This window comes from Euprymna scolopes, chromosome 19, assembly GCF_053919585.1.
Source record: "Euprymna scolopes isolate OS-2025 chromosome 19, ASM5391958v1, whole genome shotgun sequence".
NCBI classification, from domain to species: Eukaryota; Metazoa; Mollusca; class Cephalopoda; order Sepiida; family Sepiolidae; genus Euprymna; species Euprymna scolopes.
Genome location: NC_136500.1, coordinates 13017251 through 13035635, shown reverse-complemented (window position 1 = coordinate 13035635; position 18385 = coordinate 13017251). Strand labels below are relative to the sequence as shown.

General features: G+C 36.7%; 1 protein-coding gene across 3 annotated transcripts in view; it reads right to left on the bottom strand.

Annotated features, from left to right (window-relative positions):
• The window catches only part of LOC145303418 (guanylate cyclase 32E-like), a 305413-nt gene that overhangs the window by 49767 nt on the left and 237261 nt on the right, over window positions 1-18385 (bottom strand). For all 3 annotated transcript variants that reach the window (XM_080144747.1, XM_080144746.1, XM_080144745.1), the window contains exon 11: window positions 6213-6284. In XM_080144747.1, the coding sequence (XP_080000873.1) occupies window positions 6213-6284 (72 nt within the window). The remainder of the gene's footprint in view (window positions 1-6212; window positions 6285-18385) is intronic.

The window sequence follows — 18385 nt, the reverse complement described above, 5'->3', positions numbered from 1 at the left end:
TCATTAGTTGAGCAAATCAATTCAAATCCAATTTATAAGCCCAAAATTGCAAAGTTGTTGTGAAGTTCACAGTTCCCGATGACTGCATAACGAAGGCCCACAGCCCACTCGGGAACGCTGACCATGCAGTGATAATGGTTGAAATCGCCCTAAACTCTAGACCCAAAACTGAAGAGCCAGTGCTCAAAACAACGAGATATTATAATAAGGCTGACTGGGAAGCCATCAGGGAACTAATTAGAGATGCTCCATGGAAAAATATTTTCTCTCTCCCTGCTGAACAATGTGCAAACGAGACCACTGACTGGTTCAAAACTGCAATCGAAGCGCATGTTCCCATGCGGAAATTTTATAGTAAGCCCCACTCTCCCCAATGGTTTACGTCGACTTGTGCAACTGCCATTACACAAAAGCAGCATGCATACCGTAGGTTTAACCGACATCAGTCCAGTTGAAACAGACTGAAGTATATAAAAGCTAGAAATAACGTTAAGAAAGAAATAGCGACAGCTAAGAGAGAATTTACGGAAACCACTAAAAAGCGCATCGAAGCACAAAAACTAGGAACTCGAGACTTCTGGAAAATCTACAACAGTGTAGTAAATAATGGGCAATCAACAATTCCCCCACTAACCAACAATCACGAGGTTGTCTCCTCAGCAACCGACAAGGCTAACATGCTTGCCAGTCGGTTTGCCTCAAACTCCACACTGGACCCTTCCAACCACCCCCTACCTGACTTTCCTATGCGGACAGACGCCACACTAGACGATCTGAAAACCACCCCTGCTCAGGTGCATGCTATCATAAAAAACCTTGACACCTCAAAAGCATGTGGACCCGATCTTATCCCAGCTGTGCTATTAAAAAAGTGCTCAGCCGAAGTAGCTCCAGTTCTCTCCAAACTCTACAACAAATGTCTTAATGAAGCTTGCTTTCCGGGCTGTTGGAAAACTGCTTCTGTTGTACCAGTATTCAAGAATTCTGGCGAAAGGACAGACCCATCAAATTATCGCCCCATTAGCCTCCTCCCACTTTTTGCCAAAATATTTGAGACCATAATTAACCATGCTCTAGTCCATCATCTTACAGATGCTAAACTACTGACTGACAAACAATATGGATTTAGACGAGCCCGTTCCACAGCAGACATCCTCACTGTGATCTCTGAACGTATATACCATTCACTGGACAAAGCGGGGGAAGGCAGAGCGGTAGCTCTAGATATATCTAAGGCTTTTGACAGGGTATGGCATGAGGGTCTCCTCAGTAAAATCAGATCATACGGTATCACTGGTAGAATACTTAACATAATTAAATCCTTCTTAGATAAGAGAAAAATCCAGGTAGTCCTCGACGGTCGCACATCTAAACAATATGATATAAATGCGGGGGTGCCCCAGGGTTCTATCCTTGGACCTCTATTGTTCCTGATATTCATAAATGACCTCCCCGACAACATTGCCTCTGAGATGGGTATATATGCTGATGACACTACACTCTATGGCAGACACGACAGGAAGACGAATGAACACATTTCTAAAGAAATGGCAGAAACACTAGAGGAAGACCTCCAATCTGTAGTGGAATGGGGACAAAAGTGGTTGGTCGCATTCAATGCTGCCAAGACTAAACTAGTTTCATTCAATAATTACAAGAAACCCTCTCTACCACCCATAGCAATGGCCAACGATCTTTATCTGAGAGTCCATCTTTCAAACTCCTTGGCCTAACGTTCACGGGAAACATGAGTTGGAACAATTACATTGAAGGCATTGCCAGGGCCGCTGCAAGAAAGGTAGGCTCTCTCTACCGTGCTAGAAAACTACTAACACCCGAAAGTATCCTGTACCTCTATAAGGCCACCATTCGCCCATGTATGGAGTATTTCTGCCACATCTGGGCTGGTGCATCTGCTACTAGTCTCTCGCTCCTTGACAAGGTTCAAAAGAGAGTCGCAAACCTGATAGGCCCTGAACTGGCATCTAAGCTTCAGCCTCTGTCCCATCGACGAAATGTTGCATCCCTCTGCCTTTTCTACAAGTATTTTAGTGGTGAATGCTCTGACGAACTGCAATCACTTGTGCCCCCACGACGCGAGCACCCTCGACAAACCCGACAGGCTACTAGATCCCACCCCCACACTGTAGAGGTCCCTAGATGTAAAAGATCTTTTTACTCCAATAGTTTCTTCCCCAGAACCGCAAGACTCTGGAATTCCATTCCAGGTCCCTGCTTCCCCAACAGTACTGACGTGCAGAAGTTCAAGTGTAACGTGAACCGACACCTTGCTGCCCAAATCCCTACATAGTACCCCAGTAGTTGTTGCCCCTGATAGTAGCCCCCTACACCAAAGTGGCAATGTGCCTTGTTTGGGGTGAAAATGTAATAAAAAAAAAAAAAAAAAGTAAGCTGATATACATCTTTCAGGAATAACGGACTTACCCAAAAGCTATATAGTTACATTTAACATGTTATTCGTGGCAGTTATGGCCCACAGAATCATGACGTGTACTTCTATTGCATACTTCGCTACGAAGGACGTTCCAAAAAGTAATGCATCCAATTTTTTTATTCCGCCCGAATGGATCAAAGGATTGAAAATTGCATTGTTGTGTTGACAGAACTTATGCATTCATAACCTGAAAGTTTCATCTCTTTGTTGCAAATATTAGCGGTGTGAGACGCTAAGAAAGCAAATCCTGTCATGGACATGTGTCAGAAGCAGAAATGCGTCATTGGATTCCTGGCAAAAATTAATTTTGAATGGTGGTGACTATGTAGAAAAATAAATTATGAACCACAAAATGTCGTTCGTTTTAATGATACCACTCCCGTTTTCGTAGCTCTTCAACTTTTTAGTTAAAAAAATAGGAGGCTTTACTTTTGGACCGACCCGCGTGATATACGTTTTTTTTTTAACTATACCACTGTGCTTGTTTTAATTAATACCGGCTGCAAGGTGACAAAAAAGTGCATCAAGCCATGTAAAAAAGACAGACTATATTGATATCTATATACTCTTTGAATGTCATTTTGAATTTGGATATGTTAGGCATCGTCGCGACCTTCTCTAGTAGACTCTTCAACAGAACAGAAACACGAATGCTGTCTTTATTCTAATAAGGCGAAACTGACGATGGTACATCTTCTATCAACATTTACGAAGATTACGACTTAATGCTAGTGTGAAAATCTCCTTAATAAGTAGATTTAAATTGCTTTTTTATGCGAGAATTGGGGGTTTCCATATTTTGTAAGCATGGAAAATCTTGTTACCATCCTGATTACTATTCGCCGAACACGTCCAATTTGTACAATATCATTTTGAGGGTAAATATTTGTAGCTTGGATAGTTTGTTAAAGAATGAGTTGTGCCTGAGTTTGTTATAGTGGACGAGAAAGTTTGTTATAGTGAACAAGAAAGGCATATGCTAGGCCATTTTGAAATTTAATTAGTTAAACATTCGATCAGTAAAACAGTGTAAATATTAGGTTGAATATTAGACTCGAACCGTGTTCGTTATAGTTCAAACATTTCTCGGACCCTTACGCCGTCTGGTACTGTCGAAAAATGAACAGCCAAACAAAAATAAATAAATTCGACTCGGTTTTCCTTTCTGTTTTAACAAAAGACATTTATTACTATCACTTTCGAAACAATGACTGTTTCTTGTTTTTTTTTTCTGTTCGTTTAATCTGCCACGAGATTAACAAAACCTTGCCATCTCAACACCAGCTTAAAAGTCTCTCACTGTCACTGCGGGGCCACATGTCCATCTCTCCCTGTTTTTCTTTTTCCTTCCGTCCGACTACTCGCCGATCCCAGAAGCTATTACTCGTCTTCGACTGTAAACATACATCATTTTCAACTGCACTTTTTCTTCTGCCGACCACGTGGCGTCTTTTCTTCTTTTTCCTGTCGTGCAAGCTCGCGCACACTTCCTAATATGTACATATGCTTTTTTCGGCAACTGCTGCTGATATCCTCCAAAGCCAGTTATCAGCTTCTGCTGATATTTTTCTCACGCGTTAATACACGCGCTCTGTTACATAATGGTTAAACTGAAAAATAGGAAATATTAACAGAAAGTTCTTAGGAATCGATAATGCAATAAGTAGTTAGATTAGTGTCGTGAGAGTTTGCCCATTCATTCATAATGGACTCTGCTTATCATTATATAAACCATGAAGTTAATTCTCTCGTTGGGGGAAATGTGGCGAGATTACGGGATGCCTTCAATAAGTTTCCAGGCTTTTTTTGGTACAGGCATTTAAAATTGTCGTAGACTCTTAAAAACGCAGTATGTCATTGCTATACATTTAATGAGATGACTGCCCAATTCGAATGAACAGCTACAGCAGGAATTGAAATACATTTCACCTGATTGCTACAGCTAGTGAATATCGAAAATGCAATCTGGACGTGAGGAAACTTTAGAAGAACAATATGCGATTAAATTCTGTTTTAAACTTGGAAAAAATACCACAGACACGTATGAAATCCTTCAGATTGCTTTTGCACCATCTTATATGAATCGAGTATCAGTTTTTAAGTGGCATAAGAGATTCAAGGAAGGCAAGGAGTCTGTGAGGGACGAGGAGAGGCGTGGAAAGAGTAAGACACTCAGAACACAAAAGTTGATTAGCCAAATAAAGAATTCGTTGTTGTTCTATAAAGACAATAAGTACACAGTTAGATGTCAGTGTGGGAACCATACACACAATTATTCGCGAGGACCTGAACAATCGGAAGACTTTCGCAAATTCATCAGTTCACAATTCCATTCTTGTCACAGATTATTTGACCAAGATGAACATTAAGATAGTTCCTCACCTTCCATATAGTCCAGTATTTGCTCCCTGTGGCTTTCGGTTATTCCCTAAGTTCAATGAAAACCTTTGAGGCTGTCGTTATGAGACAATTGAGATGAAAGAGACTGTATGTAGGATCATTGAAAATCTCACACTAGAGGACCTTTATGGGGTCTTCCAAATGTTGCTGGAACGGTATCACAAGCGCATTGTAACTGGAAGAGATTACTTCGAATGGGACAAGAGTTTCATGTGTGTACTATTAATAAAAGTGCCCATACGGAAAAGTCTGGAAACTTGTTTAAGACATTTCGTATCTAATTAAATAACAATGAAATACTTAAAACATTTGTTGTATTTACTTTTTTGTATAATATATATATTATTTTTTACCTAAAACCCTGTTGTTCGTATCTTATTTAATGACTCTTCACTACAGCCACAACGGTTAGATTAATTAATGGAATAATTAATTCACAGTTTCCTAACTTTGTGATATTTTACTATGACCAAAAATTCTTCCCTGAAACAATAAAAAGTACACTAGTAGCGGTTGTTAGTCAGTACTAACCGGCAACTATTTTGAACGAACTGCAGAAGTCGCAAATGACAAAAGGTAAACTGAATCAAAACTTTTAAAGGGTTAGGGTTAAACTAGCACACAGAACGAGAACAAGCTTACCCCGTCTATTAGATAACTAGTTATATTTCCAATTCCATACAGATAACCGAGTTCGACATAAAAATATTCCGGGGTTCGATAAGACATATCTGAAGAAGACCGGGGATTACAACGGTCGAGACGTTGTAGGAATAATATTCACTGTGAGAACAAAAGTCCAAATAATTAAAATAATATGAAAAAAAATCTTCAAATTTTCAACTTATTAATATTCCCTAACAATATCGGACTTCTCTCCTGTATTAAAATTTATTTGAAACTAACGGACGCCATATTTGAAATAACGCAAGATGGAAACTTGTAAAAACGTAATATGTCATTCTACATAATGCAATGATTTTGTTCGGAAACAGAAATCAGTTTGTTAGCGGGTTAAATGCCACTGGACAATAAAGCAATTACAAAATGGCCTCCGTTTATTTTATGGAGTGCATTCCTTTCACTGCTCGTGGATATGGGATCGCCCGTGTTATATTCGATTAGAGACGGAAAGAAATATTAAGACTTTTTTATTCGTCAGATTAAGTTGCATTCTTTGATGAAAATGAAATGAATTATTCATTGTGGATTATTTTGTACGAATCTCAATCGATTTCGTTCATGCGTTGGTGTGAATGGCGTTATATTCAAAAGATTGACAGAGAGATGAGATACTTTTAATTTGTCAAAAACGACGAGTGCGATGAAACCAAATTAGGGATGAGAATTCACTTACTCTGATTAAATCTGCAACAAGCGAGGAGATAAACATGTTTTCAAGCAGGATATCTTTGTTCTCCAAAACCTCCTGAAAATAAAATTATAAATCAGTTAATTAGCTTTAATAAAATAAAAACAAGCGGAATTATTAAACTGCATGAAACAGATAGAAAACAAACAGACAAAAAAAAAAAACACACACAAAAACAACCAAATACCAAAAGTAAAAAAAAAAAAAAAAAAAAAAAAAAATGGTTTGTCAATTGCGTAATGTAATATTTGTTATCGGCTTAATAGATAATATTACAGACTGCGTTCTAATACAATCGGGTCTATTATGATCACGTACATACTAATACAGCTGTAAAAGTCATGGACCGACACGCTTCGCATCAATTATAGGTAAAATGTTTGATTAACCGTATGCAAAAATTCGTTCAATACATTACGAGTTGCTAACAGCGACAGGACTTTTTATGCCGTAAAATTAACGAGACATAACTTTTAAAAATAAAAAAAAGTGTTAATACGCCGTAAATAAAACGAGTTATTGTATTTAAACATTAAATAATCCCGAAAAAAAAGTTAATTTGTCGCAAAATAGACACAACAAGCCGCAACTAAAAAGACGAGTAAGTATATAAGGTTGACAATTTAAGAATCTCCAAAATCACATTCGTAGATCATTTATGCAGACGACGATACAATCTAGGGCAACACTTCAAAGGCCAGCAATGACAAAGATAATTCTGGTTTTCTCTCTTCTGGTCTTGAGCACGTGGTGCGATGTGGTAAAAAGTGCTGGCTAATTTTAACATAGTTAAACTAAGCTGCTCTCTTTTCATAGTAATCGTTCTTATCCCCATATTATTCTTCACAAGTTTCTGGAACTGACCTTCACTTCTGATCTGAAATGAAAGACGTACATCGAATCTGTTGTCAAGATCGCTGGAAAAATGGTTGGATAATTCTACCGCTCCAGTAGGTCTCTCACTGCCGATACATTCTCCTATTAGTATATGGCCAAGTACGTCCTAGAATTGTTTTAACATCTGGGCAGTAGCTATTCGAAGCGCTCTATCCTGCCTTAATAGAGTTAAAAACCGGCTCCGAAACCTAGTAAGTGATGCTCTTTTCTCTTCCCTGCAACCTGTTTCCCACAGAAGAGACGTTCCGAGGCTATCTCATCTTCATCGTTATTTTCATGGCAAGTGCTCGCCTGAGTTCCGATCTATTCTCCTTTGGCAAACTTTCCCAAACAAAAACATTCGATTAATCACAACCACTATCAACGATTTCCTCCACTCTCCAACAGTTCCTAAATCTAAACGCAGATTCCACGAACAAGCTTTTTTTTATAGAACTGCTCGCCTATGGAAGACTGTTCCCCGACCAACTACAGTAGTCTTCAAGTCCAATGTAAACAAGTTCTTGTTGAACAGTCTCTTTAAATAATAAAATTCTACCTAACTTACACCATTAGCGATAACTACACTACCATCGTACATTCATCAACCTTTATCCTCGAGTGTCCGTCGGGTCTTGATAAGTAGTGACTCCCTTGTAAAACACATTAAAAATGTAAACTGGAATGGTATACATATAATTTTGGCATCTGTCTTGAGAGGCAACGATGTACTGCGCCCACGATCAGTTTGTTGTCAAAATGCAGCCAAATCTGGTTCCGTGAAGACGTATATTGTATGTACAGGATCGATTAAAGTTACAACCAATGCTCTATCTCCGCTTTCCACGGTTGCTCTCTCTCTCTCTCTCTCTCTCTCTCTCTCTCTCTCTCTCTCTCTCTCCTCTTATTGCCTCTTTTGAAGCACATCTTTACTCCATTTCCAGTTTCTGCGGTTTTCAATCATAAACTCCGAGCCTTGCTGGTTCGATTCCGCCCGCCTCTATGCCTCTCTTGCAGATATTCTTGTAGCAGAGGTCTCTTTGCGGGCCTGGGGTCACTGAATAGAATATCCTTGAAGAGCAAACAGATTTGAGATGTTTGCCTGATCACCGACGCTCGTTTATGCCCTTTTTAAATTCCGGTTTCTACTCCATAGATAGGACGATGATGACCATCCAGATATGGTTCCTTCCTCATTATCTAAAGGCCCCCATTTTCCCCATATAAAATGGTTTTATTGTCCCCTAGATCATATCTAATTATAAAACTATAGAATAGCAGAAACTGGAAGTAGAAAAGAGCAGATAATTTTGACTATAATCTAAACTTGTATACATGTGAAAATGTTTTGTTCGTCAATCAAATCTTTCTCTCTTTATTTCACGTCTTAATTTTGGCACTTGCTAAATAGTGACCCATTTTCAATCATTTATAAAACTCATTTTATTTGTTTTTCTCATTTATCAATTTTATCATTTTTGTCATTGTTTCATTTCCAAAGCCAACAAACACGCTACAGTAAAACGCGTTCAGGCTAAATAGTAAAAATAAAAAAATATTAAATTACTAACTTGCAGAAATTGCGCGGACAATGAAGAAAAAAGCGCGGGATAAGCGACCAGAACTAGAATGCACCCTCTGCAGGGAAGTTGTATCCACATAGAATTCACACGCTAACGCGCACCTGGAACCGTTTGATTTCGAAGCGAGAATCGCGATTATGCAAAATAGCCGCTAATGTCATTCCAAAATTAGAAAAAAAAAAAAAAAAGAGAAAAGAAAAAGAGAATTTTTTTGCTCGGAGATGCATCCGTTTTTGAAAGGGTGTCGGTTTATTTCATTTTCTGAGACTGTTGTCAGTGAAGATAAGAAAGAAGGACTACTGCTGCTGCTGCTATTAAGAGCGAATGTTATTACAGTTGTTTGTGAAGAGAAAAAAAAGAAAAAATAATCCAGCTCCACGCCGAGAGCTGACATTCTGTCTAGTCTCTCAACGCTGAATAATGACGTGACTGAAATAGGAATTAACTAACCCAAAACATCTTTCAGAGATAGAATAAACATTTGTTATAAAAATACTCTGTTTTTAATTCTTTGTCACCATGAACAAGGCCTATTTCCACTTGGAACGTAAGGAGTTACTATTTGGGATCGTGTGGGGAGTTGAGCAGTGAGATCTCCTTTCACATTACATTTACACTTCTGCAGGTTAGTACAGCTAGGGAAGAAGGAACAGAAAGAGAATTCCAAAAATCTAGCAGTTCGAGGGCAGAAACTATTAAAGTAAAAGGTTTTCAGGCATCTAGAGATGCTCAACAGTGAAGGGGTGGGATTTTGTTGCTTTTCGGGTGGGGTGGGTGTAAGTACGCCTAGAAGACACACATTTTATGAGTTCATGAGAACACATTCCATTAAATATCTTGAAAACAAGCACAGGAATGCAACATTACGGCGATGAGACAAAGGTTGGAGATTGGCCGATAGTGCAAGACCTATTAGATTTTAGACTCTTTTTTGGATCCTGTATAAGATATTAGAGACGATTGGTATATGCTCCAGTCCCGATATAACAAGAATACCCCATGCATGGGTGAACTGTACTTTTGTAAAGATATAAAATTCTTTCTGGTATTATTAATTTTCTGGCACAATAGGGAGATCCCACCTTCTTTGTAGCAGCCTTAGTAATGCCCTCGATGTTCTAATTCATACCGCCTTAATTATTTAATACATTAGTAAAAAACATAGGTAGAAAAGCATAAAACATATTCAAATAATAATAGAGAGATCCCATCTTCTTTATAGCAGCCTTAGCAATGCCCTCGATGTTCTAATTCATACCGCCTTAATTATTTAATACATTAATACAAAACATAGGTAGAAAAGCATAAAACATATTTAAATAATAATAGAGAGATCCAACCTTCTTTGTAGCAGCCTTAGCAATGTCCTCGGTGTTCTAATTCATACCGCCTTAATCATTTAATACATTAATAAAAAACATAGGTAGAAAAGCATAACACATATTTAAATAATCATAGAGAGATCCCACCATCTTTGTAGCACCTTAGAAATATCCTTGAGGTTCTAATTCATACCGCCTTAATTATTTAATACATTAATAAAAAACATAGGTAGAAAAGCATAAAACATATTTTAATAATAATAGAGAGATCCCACCTTCTTTGCAGCAGCCTTAGCAATGCCCTCGATGTTCTAATTCATATTGCCTTAATTATGTCATACATTAATAAAAAAACATAGGTAGAAAAGCATAAAACATAATTAAATAAAAATAGAGAGATCCCATCTTCTTTGCAGCAGCCTTAGCAATGCCCTCGATGTTCTAATTAATACCGCCTTAATTATTTAATACATTAATGAAAAAACATAGGTAGAAAAGCATAAAACATAATTAAATAAAAATAGAGAGATCCCATCTTCTTTGCAGCAGCCTTAGAAATGCCCTCGATGTTCTAATTAATACCGACTTAATTATTTAATACATTAATAAAAAACATAGGTAGAAAAGCATAAAACATATTTAAATAATAATAGAGAGATCCAACCTTCTTTGCAGCAGCCTTAGCAATGTCTTCGATGTTCTAATTCATACCGCCTTAATTATTTAATACGTTAATAAAAAACATAGGTAGAAAAGCATAAAACATATTTAAATAATAATAGAGAGATCTCATCTTCTTTGTAGCCCACTTAGCAATGCCCTCGATCTTCTAATTAATACCGCCTTAATTATTTAATACATGATTAAACACATACATAGAAAAGCATAAAACATAGTTAAATAATAATAGAGAGATCCCATCTTCTGTGTAGCAGCCTTAGCAATGCCCTCGATGTTCTAATTCATACCGCCTTAATTATTTAATACATTAATAAAAAACATAGGTAGAAAAGCATAAAACATATTTAAATAATAATAGAGAGATCCCATCTTCTGCGTAGCAGCCTTAGCAATGCCCTCGATGTTATAATTAATACCGCCTTAATTATTTAATACATTAATAAAACACATAGGTAGAAAAGCGTAAAACATATTTTAATAATAATAGAGAGATCCCATCTTTGTAGCAGCCTTAGCAATCCCCTCGATGTTCTAATAAATACCGCCTTAATTATTTAGTACATTAATTTAACACATAGATAGAAAAGCATAAAACATAGTTAAATAATAATATAGAGATCCCATCTGCTTTGTAGCAGCCTTAGCAATGCCCTCGATGTTCTAATTCATACCGCCTTAATTATTTAATACATAAATAAAACACATAGGTAGAAAAGCATAAAACATATTAAAATAATAATAGAGAGATCCCATCTTCTTTGTAGCAGCCTTAGCAATTCCCTCGATGTTCTAATTAATACCGCCTTAATTATTTAATACATTAGTAAAAACATAGGTAGACAAGCATAAAACATATTTAAATAATAATAGAGAGATCCCACCTTCTTTGCAACAGCCTTAGCAATGCCTTCGATGTTCTAATTCATACCGCCTTAATTATTTAATACGTTAATAAAAAACATAAGTAGAAAAGCATAAAACATATTTAAATAATAATAGAGAGATCCCATCTTCTGTGTAGCAGCCTTAGCAATGCCCTCGATGGTCTAATTCATACCGCCTTAACTATTCAATACATTAATAAAAAAACATAGGTAGAAAAGCATAAAACATATTAAAATAATAATAGAGAGATCCCATCTTCTTTGTAGCAGCCTTAGCAATGCCCTCGATGTTCTAATTCATACCGCCTTAATTATTTAATACATTAATAAAAAACAGAGGTAGAAAAGCATAAAACATATTTAAATAATAATAGAGAGATCCAACCTCCTTTGCAGCAGTCTTAGCAATGCCTTCGATGTTCTAATTCATACCGCCTTAATTATTTTATACATTAATAAAAAACATAGGTAGAAAAGCATAAAACATATTTAAATAATAATAGAGATACCATCTTCTTTGTAGCAGTCTTAGCAATGCCCTCGAAGTTCTAATTCATTCCGCCTTAATTATTAATACATTAATAAACACATAGGAAGAAAAGTATAAAACATATTTAAATAATAATAGAGAGATCCAATCTTCTTTGTAGCCCACTTAGCAATGCCCCTGATGTTGAATTTATACCGCCTTAATTATTTTATATAATAATAAAACACATAGGCAGAAAAGCGTAAAACATATTTAAATAATAATAGAGAGATCCCATCTTCTTTGCAACAGCGTTAGCAATGCCTTCAAAGTTCTAATTCATACCGCCGACATTATTAAATACATTAATACAAAACATAGGTAGAAAAACTTAAAACATATTTAAATAATAATAGAGAGATCCTATCTTCTTTGTAGCAGCCTTAGCAATGCCCCCGATGTTCTAATTAATACCGCCTTAATTATGTCATACATTAATAAATCACATAGGTAGAAAAGTATAAAACATATTTAAATAATAATAGAGAGATACCACCTTCTTTGTAGCAGCCTTAGCAATGCCCTCGATGTTCTAATTCATACGGCCTTTATTATTTAATACATTAATAAAATACATAGTTAGAAAAGCATAAAACATATTTAAATAATAATAGAGAGCTCCCATTTTCTTTCCAAAAGCGTTAGCAATGCCTTAAAAGTTCTAATTAATACCGCCTTAATTATTTAATACATTAATACAACACATAGGTAGAAAAGCATAAAACATGTTTAAATAATAATAGAGAGATCCAATCTTCTTTGTAGCAGCCTTAGCAATGCCCTCGATGTTCTAATTCATACCGCCTTAATTATTTAATACATAAATAAAACACATAGGTAGAAAAGCATAACACATGTTTAAATAATAATAGAGAGATCCCATCTTCTTTGTAGCAGCCTTAGCAATGCCCTCGATGTTCTAATTCATACCGCCTTTATTATTTAATACATTAATAAAATACATAGTTAGAAAAGCATAAAACATATTTAAATAATAATAGAGAGCTCCCATTTTCTTTGCAAAAGCGTTAGCAATGCCTTTAAAGTTCTAATTAATACCGCCTTAATTATTTAATACATTAATAAAACACATAGGTAGAAAAGCATAAAACATGTTTAAATAATAATAGAGAGATCCAATCGTCTTTGTAGCAGCCTTAGCAATGCCCTCGATGTTCTAATTCATACCGCCTTAATTATTTAATACATAAATAAAACACATAGGTAGAAAAGCATAAAACATGTTTAAATAATAATAGAGAGATCCAATCTTCTTTGTAGCAGCCTTAGCAATGCCCTCGATGTTCTAATTAATACCGCCTTAATTATTTAATACATTAGTAAAAAACATAGGTAGAAAAGCATAAAACATATTTAAATAATAATAGACAGATCCCACCTTCTTTGCAACAGCCTTAGCAATGCCTTCGATGTTCTAATTCATACCGTCTTAATTATTTAGTACATTAATAAAAAACATAAGTAGAAAAGCATAAAACATATTTAAATAATAATAGAGAGATCCAATCTTCTTTGTAGCAGCCTTCACAATGCCCTCGATGTTCTAATTAATACCGCCTTAATTATTTAATGCATGATTAAACACATACATAGAAAAGCATAAAACATATTAAAATAATTATGGAGAGATCCCATCTTCTTTGTAGCAGCCTTAGCAATGCCCTCGATGTTCTAATTAATACCGCCTTAATTATTTAATACATTAGTAAAAAACATAGGTAGAAAAGCATAAAACATATTTAAATAATAATAGAGAGATCCCACCTTCTTTGCAACAGCCTTAGCAATGCCTTCGATGTTCTAATTCATACCGCCTTAATTATTTAATACGTTTATAAAAAACATAAGTAGAAAAGCATAAAATATATTTAAATAATAATAGAGAGATCCCATCTTCTTTGTAGCAGCCTTTGCAATGCCCTCGATGTTCCAATTCCTACCGCCTTAATTATTTAATACATTAATACAAAACATAGGTGGAAAAGCATAAAACATATTTAAATAATAATAGAGAGATCACATCTTCTTTGTAGCAGCCTTAGCAATGCTCTCGATGTTCTAATTCATACCGCCTTAAGTATATAATACGCTAATAAAAAACATAGGTAGAAAAGCATAAAACATGTTTAAATAATAATAGAGAGATTCCATCTTCTTTGCAGCAGACTTAGCAATGCCGTCGATGTTCTAATTCATACCGCCTCAATTATTTAATACATTAATAAAAAACATAGGTAGAAAAGCATAAAACATATTTAAATAATGTTGATAAAAAAAGGGAAGAGTACACTTGGGCTCCTTCTCTGGCTTTCAACCCCTGCCATAGGGAAGGTAGTACAAAACAGCTCTGTATATCTTCTCTCTTACAGTACTTACCGTAAGAGGATTTGAATTTGTCTTAAATGATTCCATAACCAATCACGCGCCCCACTAGCCTTGTTATTTAAACATCAACGGCGAATCGAATATAATAACCATATAAATTTCGTATAGAAAACCTTGCATTTTATTGTTTTTTTTAAAGATTACACAATACTTTTTCTTCGACCATTATTATGAAATATTAATGGTTTCTAAATGGAAGGAGAAACACTATTTAAGCTATTCGTCGAAGGAATCCTGACGTATGAGGCGATAATAGACTCTACATAAGGACGAATCCTGAATCAGCGAGGAAAGCCATTATCACAATTTTGTTGGATGCATTAGAGAATTACAAATAAACACGAGCGGACATTATTTCAGTCGCAGTAAATAATGGCAGATTAAAAATAATTTCAGAATATATCGGCAAAAGTGTTCATCTTACGTATATGTTGCATTCAAATAATATCAATTTTTTTAATCCGCCTTTCTCTCCTGTACCGGACATAAATTCTAAATATACCAAACAGAATCTATAATCGATTTCCTACTAAAAAAGATTTTTAATATAAACTATATTTAACGCATTTAGTCACTTATAGAACTGGACATATCTTGGCTTTCTCTGAATAACCTACCATCCCTATCGTCGTGGGAGATAGCCAATTTTCTGGCCCAGCTCAGACTTGACGCATGCAGGCCACCATTCAAAAGCCTTTCTTAACATACACAGTTTTTGAATTCCCTTTCTTTCTTTCTTTTTTCCTTCTTTTCTTGCTTTTTACTAAAAAAGTTTTGAGGTTTTTTTACCCCCCCTTCTTCCCTAAACCTAACACAAATTCTAAAATATACCCAATAGAATCCATATTTGATTTCCTACTCAAAATGATTTTATATGAGCTGTTGGACGCATCTGTTCGTCCATTTGATCCGGATGCATCTTAGCTCTCTCTGTCCGCCCCACCGCCGCCGTCGTCGATGGCGATTGCTGATTTCTTAACCTAGGTTTAATTGCGAATCACACGCATGTCACTTTTCATTTGACAACAGCCCCTTTCTGATAAGTGCATCCATCATTTTCCCTTTTCTTTCCTTCCTTCTTTCTTCATTGCTTCTAATTTACTTTATATATATTTTTTTCTTTTTGATATTTTCTCCATTCTCCATTTCCCTTTTTAACTCCCTCCTGTTTATCTAGTACTCCCACTCTCTTGGTTCTTAATATCAATATGTAATCAAAAACATTTTTTTCTTTATAATTTATTTTAACTCGAACCATCTGAAGATATGAACGGGTAATCTTTATCCCATTTATTGAAACAGCTTGTAATGGATTAAGTTAATACACCCGAGGTTGAAATAATAATTAAAAACACATATTTAGCTCTACTAACGTATCGAACACGTTTTTCCTTTTTTTTTAATCAAATATACCTATTAATATATATATATATATATATATATATATATATATTCTCCTTAGTAACAATGAAATAGCAATGTCCCTAAATCACTTTGAAGAGTGTAACTATTCATTAGATATATAACCTCTACAAACTAACGCTGTAGCATTAATTAACCACGAGGGGTCGCAGAAATACCTGGATTAGGACTCAGGCGCGGAGCAACCCTCTCAGGGCTGATAGACCCAGTAGATCTTCCCAGATCATCCGTCTAGGAGAAGGAAAACTCTGAAACTAAACATAATGGGAGGGAGGCCTCTCCAGTCTTGGATGACAACCTTCCTAGAGCTGGTGACTCAAACAAATTACCGGTTTGCAAACCTAAACTGCTTAAGGAGTAGATAGACTCTGTGTATCGTCCAGCTTCCATACTCCTTCTTTGCCTATTAGTCAGGCGCAGAGATGCTACCACAGTGATTCGACAAAACACTCAGTGGTATATATTGTTTCTTGTCTAGGGTAATGAACGCCGTTTACCCACTCCCGACACATCCCACCCCTCAAAACTGGACACGTGGGAGTGCTTGAGTATCACTTATGCCTGTGCAATTAGATTGGGTTGACCTTCTGATGGGTTGAGGGTACCGGACTGACAGTTCCTGGCTGCTGTTTCCGACTGGTAGTACAGGGACCCTAACTCTTTGGTAGCGCTTAGAAAGGCTGCTCCATCAACAGTTGTATAATATCGGGATATTTGTAGTGCCATGTTGCGCATGGAAAGCGACCCTGCACTCATCCCCGATGGACTTTCATGAGGCCACAGTCCTAGTTGAAGAAAAGTCAGCTAATGGTCTACTTGTGTTGCATGTCTGATACCCTGCATAACCTCTTGTTCAGCTCCCCCTCACCTAACTGAAACTCTTTAAAAACATGATTATAGTACAACAAAAATAAGCTACAACCAGGCTTAGGGACAAACAAACCGAACTTACCTCCTCCCTTGAGGTTAGCATTCACGAACATCCGTGGGCTTAGCACGAATTTAGCTGATGTTAAAGCATTTCTCCTAACAAATACCCCGGATATCTTAGCACTAAGTGAGACTAACCTACACTCCTCCATCCTAACTAATTTAACATGCCTGGCTATCTCCCACTCTGCCGTAAGGACTCTGACAGACATATACACGGATTTGAAGTCTACATTCGGAACACTCTCCCCTTGACTAGAGAAACAAACCTAGAATCGGACGATCAAGCCTTTATGTGCTTTAGACTAAACATGAAACAACATTAGCTACTTTTATTTTTTCTACCGCTCTCCCTCGACCCAGGACTGCCCCATAATAATATTTGGTGACTTTAATGTCCACCACAAAAACTGGCTTGGATTCTCTACTCACACAGATGCAGCGGGCAGCACAACACATAGCTTCGCTACATCTCACTCCCTATCACAAATTGTTACGTTTCCAACCCGTTTTCCTGACCAGCAAGAACAACACGCATCACTTCTAGATCTATTTCTGACCACAGTTCCCAATGATTGTATAAGAAATGCTGACAGCCCACTCGGGAACGCTCATCAGGCAGTTATAATGTTCGAAATCGCCCTAAACTCTAGACCCAAAACTGAAGAGACAGTGCTCAGAACAACGAGATATATAAAGGCTGACGGGGAAGCCATCAGAGATCTTATCAGAGATGCCCCACGGAGAAATATTTTTTTCTCTTCCTACTGAACAGTGCGCAAATGAGACCACTGGATGGTTCAAAACGGCACATGTTCCCATGCGGAAATTTTATAGATAGTCCCGCTCTCCCCAATGGTTTACTTCTACTTGCGCAACTGCCATTGCTCAAAAGCAGCATGCATACCACAGATTTAACCGACATAAGTCCAGTTCAAACAGACAGAAGTATATAGAAGCTAGAAGTAACGTTAAGAAAGAAATAGCGACACCTAAGAGAGAATTTACTGAAACCACTAAAAAACGTATCGAAGCACAAAAATTAGGAACTCGTAACTTCTGGAAAATCTACAACAGTGTAGTAAATAATGGGCAATCAACGATTTCCCCACTAACCAAAAATCACGAGGTTCTTTGCTCAGCAACCGTAAAGGCTAATATGCTTGCCAGTCGTTTTGCCTCAAACTCCACACTTGACCCTTCCAACCACCGCCTGCCAGACTTTCCTTTGCGAACAGACGCCACACTAGACGATCTAAAAGTCTCCCCTGCTCAGGTGCATGCTATCATAAAAAACCTTGATACCTCAGAAGCATGTGGACCCGATCTCATCCCAGCTGTGCTATTAAAAAAGTTCTCAGCCGAAGTAGCTCTAGTTATCTCAAAACTCTACAACAAATGCCTTAATGAATCTTGCTTTCCAGGCAGTTGGAAAACTGCTTCTGTGGTACCAGTATTCAAGAATTCTGGCGAAAGGACTGACCCATCAAATTATCGCCCCATTAGCCTCCTCCCATTTTTCGCC